We start from the raw sequence: 12,982 nt of genomic DNA on the forward strand, positions 1-12,982 counted from the left end.
ATTGGAACTAGAATTCCATCACAATGGGTACAAAATCCCTTGATAACCTCATAGAAAATGGGGTCTGGTTTTGGATCTTTCTCTCCCATTTACTAAAAATTTGAGCATAGTTAATAACCTTACCATTCTTATTCAATTTATAAAAAATGTATTACCAAAATTAGCAACCACCTCAAACCAACATCCACCATTTTGTTGAACACCTGGGAAGCATAATCGATCCTCTCCATTCTCAATAGGCTTCAATCAAAGTTTTGTGAATAGGCACGTCGGGGTTCAAAGAATTAGAGCATAGTTCTTCAAACAAGGTCTTAGCTTTGGAAAAATTCCATCATCACAAAACCTAGCAATGATGTTATTGCAATCGACAATGTCCATGACAAAGAACATAAATGTAGGATTATTACCAACCTTCTTTTGCCTCCTTAAAATTGAACTAGGGCTTAAGCATTTGCTATGGTCTCCTCTACTAGTATGTGGACCACCCAGTGAAAAATGTATTCTCCGCCCCTATTGGTGAAGAGACGCAACCAAAAACTTATTCGTTCTGGAACTCAAACTTCGAAGAAGTTCATCTTCAACCTCACAACTTGCTCTGGGACTACGTATAATACATCCCACACATAATTTGCAAACTTAAACGACATTGTCATTGGTGAGGAACACAAGAAAACCTGTTTGGGTTTCTATTGCTACACCCATCGCTTTGACTTCTCTCTCTCTCTCATTTCTCATTATGTTGCTTTTCTGTTCCTTTTTTTTTCTTTTTTCTATTATTCCTTCTCACATCTTCTTTTCTCTTTCTATTATGCCCCTTGCTTTTTTCGTTTCATGCCTCCCTTTGTGATGGAAACCCATCTAGTCACAATATCCACTCAATAAGAAGGATGAAGACCTAAAATTTTGTTAATCTTAATAGCATATGAGCCTAATTGGGCTTAGTAGCATAAAATATTTGGGTCATGTATTTGGGCCAAGTAGAATAAAATTTTGTAAAGTCTAGCTAAGATTTTAATTAGGCCTCTAATGGCCCAAGAGAAAACCCTATGAAGGATATGCAAGGGAAGGGGTGTAGAGGTTGAGCTCCAAGTTAGGGTTAGAAGCTTGACTTCCAAGTTTCACTCAAACTTGGAGACTAAGCTATGGTTAAAATCTTCCCTCACACTCTTTCTTCTTTTTTTATGATCAAGCCTCTTATAAATAGAAGTGCTCCTCTCTTGTATTTTTTGGAACTTAGAATTAGTATTGAAATGGTACTCATTTTCATCATTCTACTTGTTCCTAAGTTTTTTCTAGGTTAGTGTCCTTTAAGACTTAGCCTAGAATCTTTCCTAGTAAGTTGGTCTCACCTCTCACTCTCACCCTCACTCTCACAATTTCTAACTCCAATTCAAACCATAAAAACTCCTATTGAGTTTCTAAGAATGTTTTTGCTCCTCAACTCTCCTTCATCTTCCATCAAAAGAAGAAAAATAACGCTTTCCATCATTTTATGTCCTCACTTTCTCTCTTTTCTTGTTATTTTGTTGCTTACTTTTTCTTATTTTTCTCTATGCAATTTTTTTCACTCTTTTTTCTTTTATATGTTGTTTTTAGTGCTCATGAATTTTTGTTGTGTCTTCCAATGCTTTTCTTTTAAGTTAAAACTAGGTTAAAAGAAAAAGAATATAGGTTGGACCAAAATTTATTTATTTATATTTATTTTAAAATAAATAAATCAACATAATAAAAAATTTATAATTGCATATTAAATATTAATGTATTTTTAAGTTTTAAAATATTAGCAAATACAATTTCTATTTTATCTAATTTTCTTTTTTTAATTTTATTTGTTAATATATATATATATATTATTTAAAAAAACTTTGAATTTTATTTTATCATTTCTCTCAAATTAATGATTTGATATTCAATCGAGCATATTTTTCATTTTTATAAAATATTTTTTTTAATTATCCAGAAGCAATTGGGTGTTGACACTAAGACTAAATTGAAGAGAGTGAATATTGATGTTTGAGAATATTATAAAATGTATTGATATTTTGAATGGTTTAAAAGTTATATTTGATAAAGTGACTTTAAATAAAACTTTTTGAAAATTGATTTGCTTTAATGCATCAATCTCGTTTTCTGATATTTCCTTCGAAGTATAGGATTTTCGCTCAAGTAAAAAATAGATTATAAATTCAAATCTTACTTTTGATCCTATTTTCGCTCAAGCGAAAATAACACTATAAGTCAACCCTTGATTCTACTAGATTTTTACTCATGAAAGGATATTTACGCTCAAACTATTTTTCTTTTCTTTTTTCTGTCCGTTCTAGTTTCTTTAATGTATTGAATATGTATGTTTTTATAAATGCAAAGTGAGTATTAATTAGTATATTTGGTTGAATAATGGTTTTGTTTAAATACATTATATTGTATGATGATGCTTATTGACAAGGATTTGATGTAACAAATATGGAATAATATGTTGATAATTGTTTGATTTGTATATTAAGTATTGACACTTATGTTCTAACCTAGTATGACATACTTAATACGAGTCTTGCATAAAACCTCAATTAATGTTTCATGAGTTGAATATCTTTAATATAAAAATTCATTTTGTTCTTATAATTTTTTTTTATATTGATATTTTGATAGAGTTGGATTGGTCTTTATTTCCTAATCGTGATGTTTTCTTTACATGTATATTTTCTTAACTTAAAAATTTATTTTAATAGGTTACATCTATTATTTATTTTGTAACGCGTATATGAGTAACATTTGATAAAGATTAAAATTTTATTAATGCTTTATTTCTATAAAAGTTTATATTTATATATTTATTTAAAATGTATTTTGAAAAATTATATATTATGTTTATATTGTTTTATAAGGGTGTTAGATAACAAATAATATTTAATATAGTAATATTTTGTAAGTACGTAACTGAATCAAATAATTGAAATACTTTTTTTGTCAATTATTTTCAATTTATTATTAACTAATTTATTTTTTACTTTTCTTTTTAATGATTTACTTTTTGATAGATTCAATAATTTAGTTTCTATTATCTTAATATATTACTTTAATTTTATAATCATAATTTTAAACTTTTCTAATACAATTCGTTTATTAATAATTTTGAAAACTAATAAAATTATTAACTATATTTTATATTTTTAAATACTAATTATAATATTAACAAATATAATATAAAAATAATAACCACTGTTTTTTTTTTCTATCCTGACGCAATAAAAAATGATTTTGTTCTCAAGGTACTAATATCTTTTGTTAGTAAAAAGAGTCAAATCTATACTGTGGAATTCAAAAGGTTGTGTTGCGTGGTGTTGCATCTTGTTTCCCGCCTTCAGTCACAGAGAAGTCCGATTCTATGAAACCCTAATGGACGAAGCAAATTATACTGAACTGTACCAATCGCTCTCCAACTTCACCGTTGAAGATCCATTTCTCCAAGGCAAAGACCATCGCAGGATCTGCGAAACCCTCTTCGAGCAACTCCACTCCACCTTCGACCGATTCTTCTCCGCTCTTCCTTTGCACCACATCCATGACCTTCAGTATCGGCCCCTTCCGCCTCCGAATTCGCGGCTGTGGCCAGTTGTTAAAAATCTTTGTCTCATTCTGCGCTGCTGTCTTCTTCTCCTGACGATCCCGCACTCCGACCAGAAGTTCCTACTTCTCAAGTGCCGCTCCCTTCTTCGCATCCTCAACTCCTTCCTCTCTATCAATGTCACCGAACATCACGGCGTGCGCTTTCGCAACTTCCTCTCCGACGTCGACTTGGACCTCGATGATTCTTGCCGTCCGTTTCTGCGCTCGCTGCTTGAGGTAGGTTTCGTGTTCACATAGTTAATCTTATAATATACGTGTGTTCTGAAGCTATATGCTCCAATTAACGGGTTAATATTAACTTATATGATTCTGGATCTGGTTACTAATTAAATGTGGCTTTTTGTTTTAAAAGTTTTGTCTACATAGTTTTTAAATCTAGAATTCTGTTATTATCATTTTCTTGTAGATTTAGAACCTGTTTGGAAATACTTCTTCTTAAGTACTTACTGTATGAAAAAAAGGTAAAAGGAATTGTTCTTCTTTCGCAATGAAAATTGACTTATTCACTTAAGCTTTTGGAGATTTTAACTTAGAGGAGATGGTAGATTCATTTAGTTTCAGTTTGGATGTGACCAAATGTGTATGTGCTAGTGTTAAATGATTAATGATTGTTACAAAGGGTTTTTTTTCCAGTGCTTTAGGCTCCCACCTATTGTGGTCAGGGAGATTGTTCCAGAATTTGAACTAGTAACTTTCAGGTCACCAGGCAACAGTCTACAGCTGTGCCAAAGGTTGTCCCTCTTGTTTTTTGCATTTTAAACATCTGCCACATAGAATTTTGTAAAGGATTCTTACTGGAGTTCTATTAATCTAAACTTGAACATGTTATCTCAGGTATTTGATAGTTGGCATTTAGCATTCAACATAAAATGATTCCAACGTAGACCTTCTAGTGCTAGAGAGATGATAGTATAATTGTGGAATCAATAAATCAATAAGTATTCAAAATCTATCTGCAAACAAGAAAAATTAGCAACAATAATAAAGATAAAAGGGGCATTGAGATAGTTGTTTAGAAAAATAAAGTAGAAATTAAAAATTGTAAATAATGTAGGTTGACTCCTAAGTTCCCCCACCAATAAATTTCTCACTGGTTATCTAAAGATTATCACCATTCAATTCTCACATAGGGTTAAACTAAATTAAACATGTGTTGATTCAATTCAACTGAATCTTATCAAAACATGCGTTTGCTGATGTATTCAATACCTAAAATTATTAAACAAATATCTTCATTCCCAAACAAATATATTGTTTCCAATTTTGCTTCAGATTTGCGCATTGATTGTAATTGATTCCAGTAATACTGTGAGATATTGCAGAAGATTTTCTTGAATAATATCTTCAAAATACATTTACTCTATTTTTGAAGGGTTTTGCAGAGGAGTTTTAATTGCATGATTTTGAGAGAATATCTCTGCTGATGATTTGCTTTCAATTATTTTTCTTGAGTTATTTGCATATATAATTCTCTAATTCTTTATCTCAGATTTCATTTTCTGTCTTGATTCAAAAAAAGCAACTTCGGTTAAAAACACATAATTAACAGAAATGACAATTAAGGCCTAATAAACCCAATTAGAAGAATATTAATTAAAACAATGGATTTATCCATGATTACAATCCAAGAATCTTTTATTAAAGTTATTAAGTGTGAATAAATTTATGTTCATCAACATGTTGTTTCAGGTATTTGCAGATGAACTTTTAAGACACCAACCATTGAGAAGGTATCTTATGATTGTTGCTTCAAAATCTTCAATCCATGAAAAGCTTTTCATGTGTCATTTCAACCAAGGTGACATTGCCATTGTCCTGGAGGTGTTATGTTCTCATTTCATCCTGTCAGTTTCTGATGAGAAAGCAGTTGAGGATTTGACTGTTAGATTATTTTTACATTGGGATAAGGATTTCAGATTTCCTGAACTTAGCATTGCGCCCTCCATTGTATTGCTGCATGACCCTATTGTGCTCTTTGCACCAAAGATGTTCCAGGCACACATAATCTCAATGGTTGCTGAAGCCATTGGTTCTGGCTTATCTTCAGAGATTTTAGCATTCCAGTTAACATCACTTCAAAAATCTGTTATCTTGTACTCTACACATGTGTCTAATTTGCAAATAGATGGTTTTCGTGTTGACTTGAAATGTTCCAACAACTCACATCTTCTTCACCAAGGTCAGCTAAAATTTGAATCTTATATCCAGCAAGGCACCAGAAGCAGATTAAATAAAGTCTTACCAAAATCAGATGATTCATGGGACTCCTATCAATGCAAACTGTTCTCCAAAACAAAAGCCGATCTTTTGGCTGAATATATTGCATTTATGAAAGAGAGACAATACCTATTTGATGATTCATACAGGGAAGTGATTACCTCAATCTTAAATTGTATAATCCATCAAGCTTTCTCTCAAGATGCAGCTGGAGATGCTGTATACAATATAAAGGAAAACACTAGTTCACAAGATATATGTCTTCTTGGATCCATATTGAAGCTGATGAGTGTTTCATTGCTACAGGCAATTAAGTATCTAAGTAATAGTGGTGATTCGGATTGTTTGAATACCATGAAAAGTGCCATTGTGCGTGAGAAATATGATTTATTGATCAGCATCATTGACCATTTTCAACCGTTTAAGATTTGTTTACCAATTCAAACTTTCTTGCATGATGAGATGAAAAGTCAGAAATCAAATTACAAAGTCTCCAAGTCATTGCTCGTGCACTTTACTGGCTTGTTATCTTTAAGTTTTAACAATGGACTTGAATTGCTAGCAAAGGGGTGTATATCCGTACTTATGGCATTGGTGTATCTGTTTGTTTTTGAAGAGGGAGATTTACTTGCTTTGGGATCATTGAGGGGTCTGTCATTGCGGCCTGGCTTGTCCAAAATTTCATATGTTAATAGCGGAAAGGTGAATTGTGTCTTCAGTTCTCATGAACTTGAATTTAGTTTATATTTCATTCTAAATTGTGGATAAATTTTGCAGGGTGCAAGAGATAAGCAATCTGTCTATAAAGTTGCAGAAGAGTTTCGTAGAATTCAATCATGTAATTTGAGGTACATATTGTATCTATATCTTTTTAGGCTTTACATGGTGTTGTCTTTTTCAGTTACAGATGCTCAATTTCTCTATTCAAGCATGTAATTTGAGGCTTGCTTAACGGGTGCTTGAATAGCCATCATAAGTTCAATTCATTGTTAAGCCTAAGAAAACACCACGCTGTTGGGGTACATAGTTAGAGGCCCACTGATTTTGCTGTTAGTTTTGTTAAGGAGCAGTTGTCTTCTGTCCTAGTTATGGCCTCTTTGAAGGACTACCCTTTATTTGATTAAACTATACTGCATATTCTCTTGGAATTTTGGGGCATATTTAGATCTTGAGGGACTTCATTTAGTTTAGTGCATCAATGGTAGAGAGTTTGAGGGATTCCATTTAGTTTAATTTAACAGTGGTTCCACTTGTGATATTTAGATTGCATGAATTATTGTCGTGTTATTTTTATTCATGCATTTTTTCCCACCCAAATGTAGTAACAAACATTATGCAATCAAGCGACGAGGGTTAACTCTAGTGGAATGTCTTGGTCTCACTTCGGGCTAGGGATCCTATCCTTCATTTTTTGTTTGAATTATATGCAAGTACCATTGTCTCCCAAGAACAAGGCAACCTTCCCTCCTTAGCTTCCCATAAACTTTTTCTCTGACCTCCAAAAAACGATGATTATGCAATGATTTATAATCTCCACTGAAATTAAGTGGCAAATATCTTATATTTTCTCATTTTTTTTGGTAAAGTGACATGATTTGCGTAAATAAGTTGTCCTCCAATTGATTGGTTTCGTTTTTTGTACTATTCCTCTTTTGTGCTTTTTCTGAACTATCCTGTATTTTTCAGAATGGATTCCTTGACCTCCTGTGACGACGAGGATGGCACAGAGAAAACCTGCAATGGGAAAATGTTTCTTAATTGCTTATTCGAAAACCCCAAAAACTTACCCGACTATGATGAACTTGCAGATTTCCTTGAGTGTAAGACTGGGAAAAATTATTCCAAGTGGTTGACTGATCGACAAAAATATAGATATCGGAAGTATAAGAAAAAACTAGAATTAAGGAAAACTAAGATGAAAAAAAAGCGTACGTTTGTGAAGAAGCATTGAAGGTGATAGATATAATCCATGATCTTACCCCGTGTACATGTAAATGAATAACCTATATTTTTTGGCTCTTCATTCTTAGCTATATTTTAGTGCAGAGATATTTTGGCTCTTCATTCAAGAGCACAGCTCCAAGACAAGGGTTAAAAAACTTCTTATGCTAACAATAGATGATGAATTTATTGAGAATATAGTTTTCGTTAAACCCTAGGGAGGATATAAACATTATAAACATTGAGATGAAAATCTCTTTATCTCCGATACCAAGGTGCTTTATTTATACTCAAAAAACAAATAGAGGATTTTCTATATTCTAATAATAATTATATGATACGGGAATAAATAAAATAAATTCTTAATATATATATATATATATATATAATCCAGATATTATTGATGATATAAAATTAATTGCTTATTTCAATATTTTCCTGATTTCTTTATTTTTATAATTATAATACTTCTTTTTTAACTTGGAGCCTATAGGTAATATATTAACTAATTGATCATTGGAATTCACAAATTTAGTGATGTTATCAGATTCCACTTTTTTTTCTTAAGAATTGATAATTAATAAAATAGGTTGAAATCCTGTAATTTTTTTAAAATCTTGTGCTTTTTTAAAATTTATATATATATATATATATATATATTAAAAGTACATTTAATCATATAAATATTTTCTAAATTTTTAATTGGTTAATTAATGTCTCTAATTCAATAAACTAAAATAATTATCTTTTTACAGGTTAAATAGTTCCATTATAATTAATATTTATAATATTATTGTATATTTGTATTTTTTCAAATAATATAATAGAAAAAAATTATTCTTTTAAACTATTTTTTATTTTAATTTTAATTAAAAAATAAAGTTGAGTCGGGAAAAAGTTTGAAAGCACTAAACCGACTAGTCACTGCTATTGTCTTTAACCTTCAACAAAATACATACTTACAACCCCTTTTAAACAAGGCAAAAACATGTCAGGTGGGATATGACTCATCTTTTTTTATTTTCTTGGCATAATTGAAGGAGCATATCCAAAGAAATCAAATGGAAGTTATTTACCGTTCACAATTAATTGTTATCAAAGGGAGGTTACTTACCATTCTCAATTAATTGTTTTTTTATTATTGTTGTCTCCTAGAACCACTATATATATAGTGGCTTCTTTCAAGAAATGTAACACAACAAAACAACAACATACACTTGTTTCCTCTCTCCTTTCATATACTCTCTATTTCTTCTCTTGGGTGTAAGTGTTAACCCATATAGAGAGAATTTGTTTTGGGGTTATTTATCTATTAGGTTGAGAGGAATTCATAGTACTCCCAGTACCATTATAGTGGAAGTTTTGACTCTCTCGCCGGTGGTTTTTACTTTTATTTAAAGGGGTTTTCCACCTAAAAATTCTGGTATCATTCTCATTTTTCTTGTTACTTTAATTTCTCATAATCTTTGGTTGAAATTATCACGCTTCCACACACGATATCCCTACAAATTGGCATCAAAGCTTTTTTGATAATTCAACCTGGATTTGTTATTCAATAATGTCAAAATTCGATATTGAGAAATTTGATGGTAAAATAAGTTTTGCTATCTGGCGAGTCCAGATGTTAGCTGTTCTCACCCAGAATGGTTTAAAGAAAGTTCTAGCTGGTAAAATGACGAAGCCAACCGCTATGACGGAGGAGCAGTGGGATGAGATGAATGAAAAGGCATTGTCTGCAATCCAGTTATGCTTGTCCCGTGAGGTGTTGCGTGAGGTCATCAACGAGAAAACTGCAACAGGCATATGGAGTAAATTGGAGTCTCTATACATGACCAAAAGTCTTGCAAACAAACTCTGGTTAAAGGAGCGACTCTTTACACTCTGTATGTCCGAAGGTACTCCCATCCAATCTCACCTTGATGAATTTATTTCCATCATAATTGATTTGGAAAATTTGGATGTTAAAATTGATGATGAGGATAAAGCCGCTCTACTTATTGTTTCTCTACCACCCTCGTATCGACAATTCATAGAAATTATGTTATACGATAATTATCTTATCTTAAGCTTTGATGATGTCAAAACTAATTTACTAGCCAAAGAAAAATTTGACACTGAAATTCATTATGGAATCTCCGGTGAAGGATTATAAATCCAGGTCAAAATCTAGAGGCAAGAACTCCAAATATTGTCATTATTGCTAGAAAAAGGGATACGAGATCTTTGAATGTTATAAATTGAAGAATAAGCAAGATAGAGAAGATAAGAGAAATGGTAAACAACCAGAAAAATCTGTCGAAGCCAGTATTGTTGAAACTGAATCTAATGGGGATTGTTTTGTAGCTTCCAACACTGAACAAAAGGTATAAAAATGAATGGATTCTTGATTCTAGTTGTACTTTTCACATGTCTCACAATAGAGACTGGTTTACCACATATGAACCAATTTATGATGGTCTTGTTTTAATGGGAAACGATGCTCAATGTAAAGTTGTTGGTGAAGGAACAATCAAAATCAAGACACATGATGGAATTGTTAGAACTTTAACAGGTGTCAGATATGTCCCTGAGTTGAAACGAAATCTCATTTCCTTAGGTACCCTTGAATCTTATGGGTGTAGATACTCAGTTGAAGGTGGAGTTTTAAAAGTGTCTAAAGGAGTTATTGTGTTACTAAAGGCAATTCGATGTGATAGTTTGTTTGTGCTGCAGGGTTCAACAATTACATGTTTTGCAGCTGTTGCGTCACCCAACAAAGATAACACCAAGTTGTGGCATATGAGATTAGGCCGCATGAGTGAGAAGGGAATTCGAATCCTTAAGAAGAAGGGTCACCTTGGTAACCACTGTACTGGAAAGGTTGATTTATGCGAACATTGCATTTTTGGTAAGCAGAAGAAGGTTAGTTTTTCTAAAGTCATACACAGAACCAAAGGTACTTTGGATTATATTCATTCGGGTTTTTGGGGTCTGTTAAAAGTTCCCTCTAGAGGTAAATGTCGTTATATGATGACAATTATTGATGATTTCTCATGAAAACTTTGGGTGTATTTTCTCAAACATAAGAATGAAGCATTTTCCACTTTTAAAGAGTGGAAATTATTGATTGAGAATCAAGCTGGCAAGAAGATAAAAAGGCTAAGGACAGACAATGACCTTGAGTTTTGTTCGAATGAATTTAATGATTTCTGCAAGAAGGAACTCATTTCCAGACACCTCACCATCCCAAGGACTCCACAACAGAACGAGGTTGCAGAAAGGATGAATAAAACTATCCTAGAGAGAGTTTGTTGCATGCTTTCCCATTCTGGTTTGAGGAAATCTTTTTGGGCTGAAGCGACTTCAACAACATGTTATCTGATAAATCGCTCTCCTAACAGATCAATTGATTGCAACATTTCAGAAGAAGTTTGGTCAGGTAACCCTGTTGATTATTCTAATCTTAAAATATTTGGTTGCCCTGCTTATTCTCATGTAAACGAGGGAAAATTAGAACCTCGTGCTAAGAAGTGCATTTTCTTGGGTTATGGCTCACGGGTTAAAGGCTATCGTTTATATGACCCAGAATCTCACAAAGTAATTCACAGTTGGAATGTGACCTTTAATGAAAATGCTATGCTCTCTTTTGTAAAAGATAGTCATTTCCTCAATTGATACAAGTGACCAAGAAGATGCTCGAGAGAAGGTGGAGTTTGAGATTAAAACACCCGCTCATGAGGAAAACATTCCCAATTCCTCCAATACTCAAGATAATCAAGCCACTGCTATTGATGGTACAAATGAACATTTGAGTCCACATGAGCAATGTTCACCTCAACGACGAGGGTTACCACAGTCATGGTCTATGGCTCAAGAACTTCCACAACAGAGACCAATAAAACTGACTTAAAGATTAATTGCAGAATCTGCCAACATTGCTTATACTTTAACTATTGCACAAGAGATGGGTGAAGAAGGTGAACCTAAGAATTCCTCTAAAGCTATCTCTAGTGACGACTCAATAAAGTGGATTGCTGCTATGCAAGAAGAAGTTGAGAGTCTTCTAAAAAACAAAACATGGGAATTGGTAAAGTTACTAGAAGGAAAACGAGTCATTAGTTGCAAGTGGATCTTTAAGAGAAAAGAAGGGACTCCTGGTGTTGAGAGTATAAGGAATAAAGCAAGATTTGTTGTAAGAGGTTTTGATCAAGAGGAAGGTATTGACTTTAATGAAGTATTTTCTCCTGTTGTTCGTCATACTTCAATACTTATATTACTTGCTTTAGTTGCCTTGTATGATTTGGAGTTGGAACAGTTAGATGTGAAAACTGCTTTTCTTCATGGTAATCTTGAGGAAGAGATTTATATCCAGCAACCTGAGGGGTTCGTTGTTCTTGGAAAGGAGGATCATGTATGTTGTTTGAAGAAATCTCTCTATGGTTTGAAGCAATCACAAAGACAATGGTATAAGAGGTTTGATTCTTTCATGGTTGGACATGGCTACTCTAGAAGTAGCTATGATAATTGTGTCCATTTTCGAAAGACATTCGATGGGTCATTCATATACTTGTTGTTATATGTTGATGACATGTTGATTGTCGCAAGAGATAAATCTTTAGTTAACAAGTTAAAGGCCCAACTTAGTAGTGAATTTGATATGAAGGACTTAGGTTTTGCCAAGAAAATTTTAGGAATGGAGATCAACAGAGATCGTCAAGCTGGAAAACTTTTTCTATCACAAAAGAAGTATGTTCTTAAGATGCTTGACAAATTTGGAATGCGAGATTGCAAAACTGTTAGTACTCCAATTGCCGCCCACTTCAAGTTGTCATCAGATCAGTGTCCAAAATTAGACGAGGACAAAAGGCGCATGTCACATGTCCGTATTCAAATGCAATTGGAAGTCTCATGTATGCTATGGTATGTACCAGGCCTGATTTAGCTTATGTTGTTAGCATTATTAGTAGGTTCATGCGTAATCCAGGCAAGGCACACTGGGAAGCCGTTAAATGGATACATCGTTATCTGAAAGGTTCTCCAGATCTTGGTTTGGTATTGGATCAACATAGAGTCGATCCGGGAGGAGCAATTGGCTATGTTGATGATGACTATAATGGTGATTTAGATCAGAGAAGGTCACTTTCAGCCTACATTTTTACCCCATGTGGTTTTGCTATCAGTTGGTATTCTTCACTTCAAGCCATTGCGACTTTGTCCA

General features: G+C 32.9%; 1 protein-coding gene across 1 annotated transcript; it reads left to right on the forward strand.

Moving 5' to 3' along the window:
* The first annotated feature begins 3,306 nt into the window (after positions 1–3,306).
* On the forward strand, positions 3,307–7,981 carry LOC137817449 (2-isopropylmalate synthase). Its single transcript, XM_068620739.2, has 4 exons — positions 3,307–3,843; positions 5,317–6,546; positions 6,622–6,692; positions 7,531–7,981. The coding sequence occupies exons 1-4, from the start codon at positions 3,397–3,399 to the stop codon at positions 7,793–7,795; spliced, it is 2,013 nt and encodes a 670-aa protein (XP_068476840.2). The 5' UTR covers positions 3,307–3,396; the 3' UTR covers positions 7,796–7,981.
* Positions 7,982–12,982: the final 5,001 nt, after the last annotated feature.

Source organism: Phaseolus vulgaris, chromosome 7 (assembly GCF_051622355.1).
Source record: "Phaseolus vulgaris cultivar YP4 chromosome 7, ASM5162235v1, whole genome shotgun sequence".
Taxonomy (NCBI): domain Eukaryota; kingdom Viridiplantae; phylum Streptophyta; class Magnoliopsida; order Fabales; family Fabaceae; genus Phaseolus; species Phaseolus vulgaris.

What these genes read in the sequence shown, in the direction of transcription:
- LOC137817449 (XM_068620739.2), top strand. Translation starts at nt 3,397, where the DNA reads ATGGACGAAGCAAATTATACTGAACTGTACCAATCGCTCTCCAACTTC. An exon ending in CATATGTTAATAGCGGAAAG is followed by an intron (nt 6,547 to 6,621) that starts GTGAATTGTGTC and finishes TAAATTTTGCAG; the next exon opens with GGTGCAAGAGATAAGCAATC. An exon ending in ATTCAATCATGTAATTTGAG is followed by an intron (nt 6,693 to 7,530) that starts GTACATATTGTA and finishes TGTATTTTTCAG; the next exon opens with AATGGATTCCTTGACCTCCT.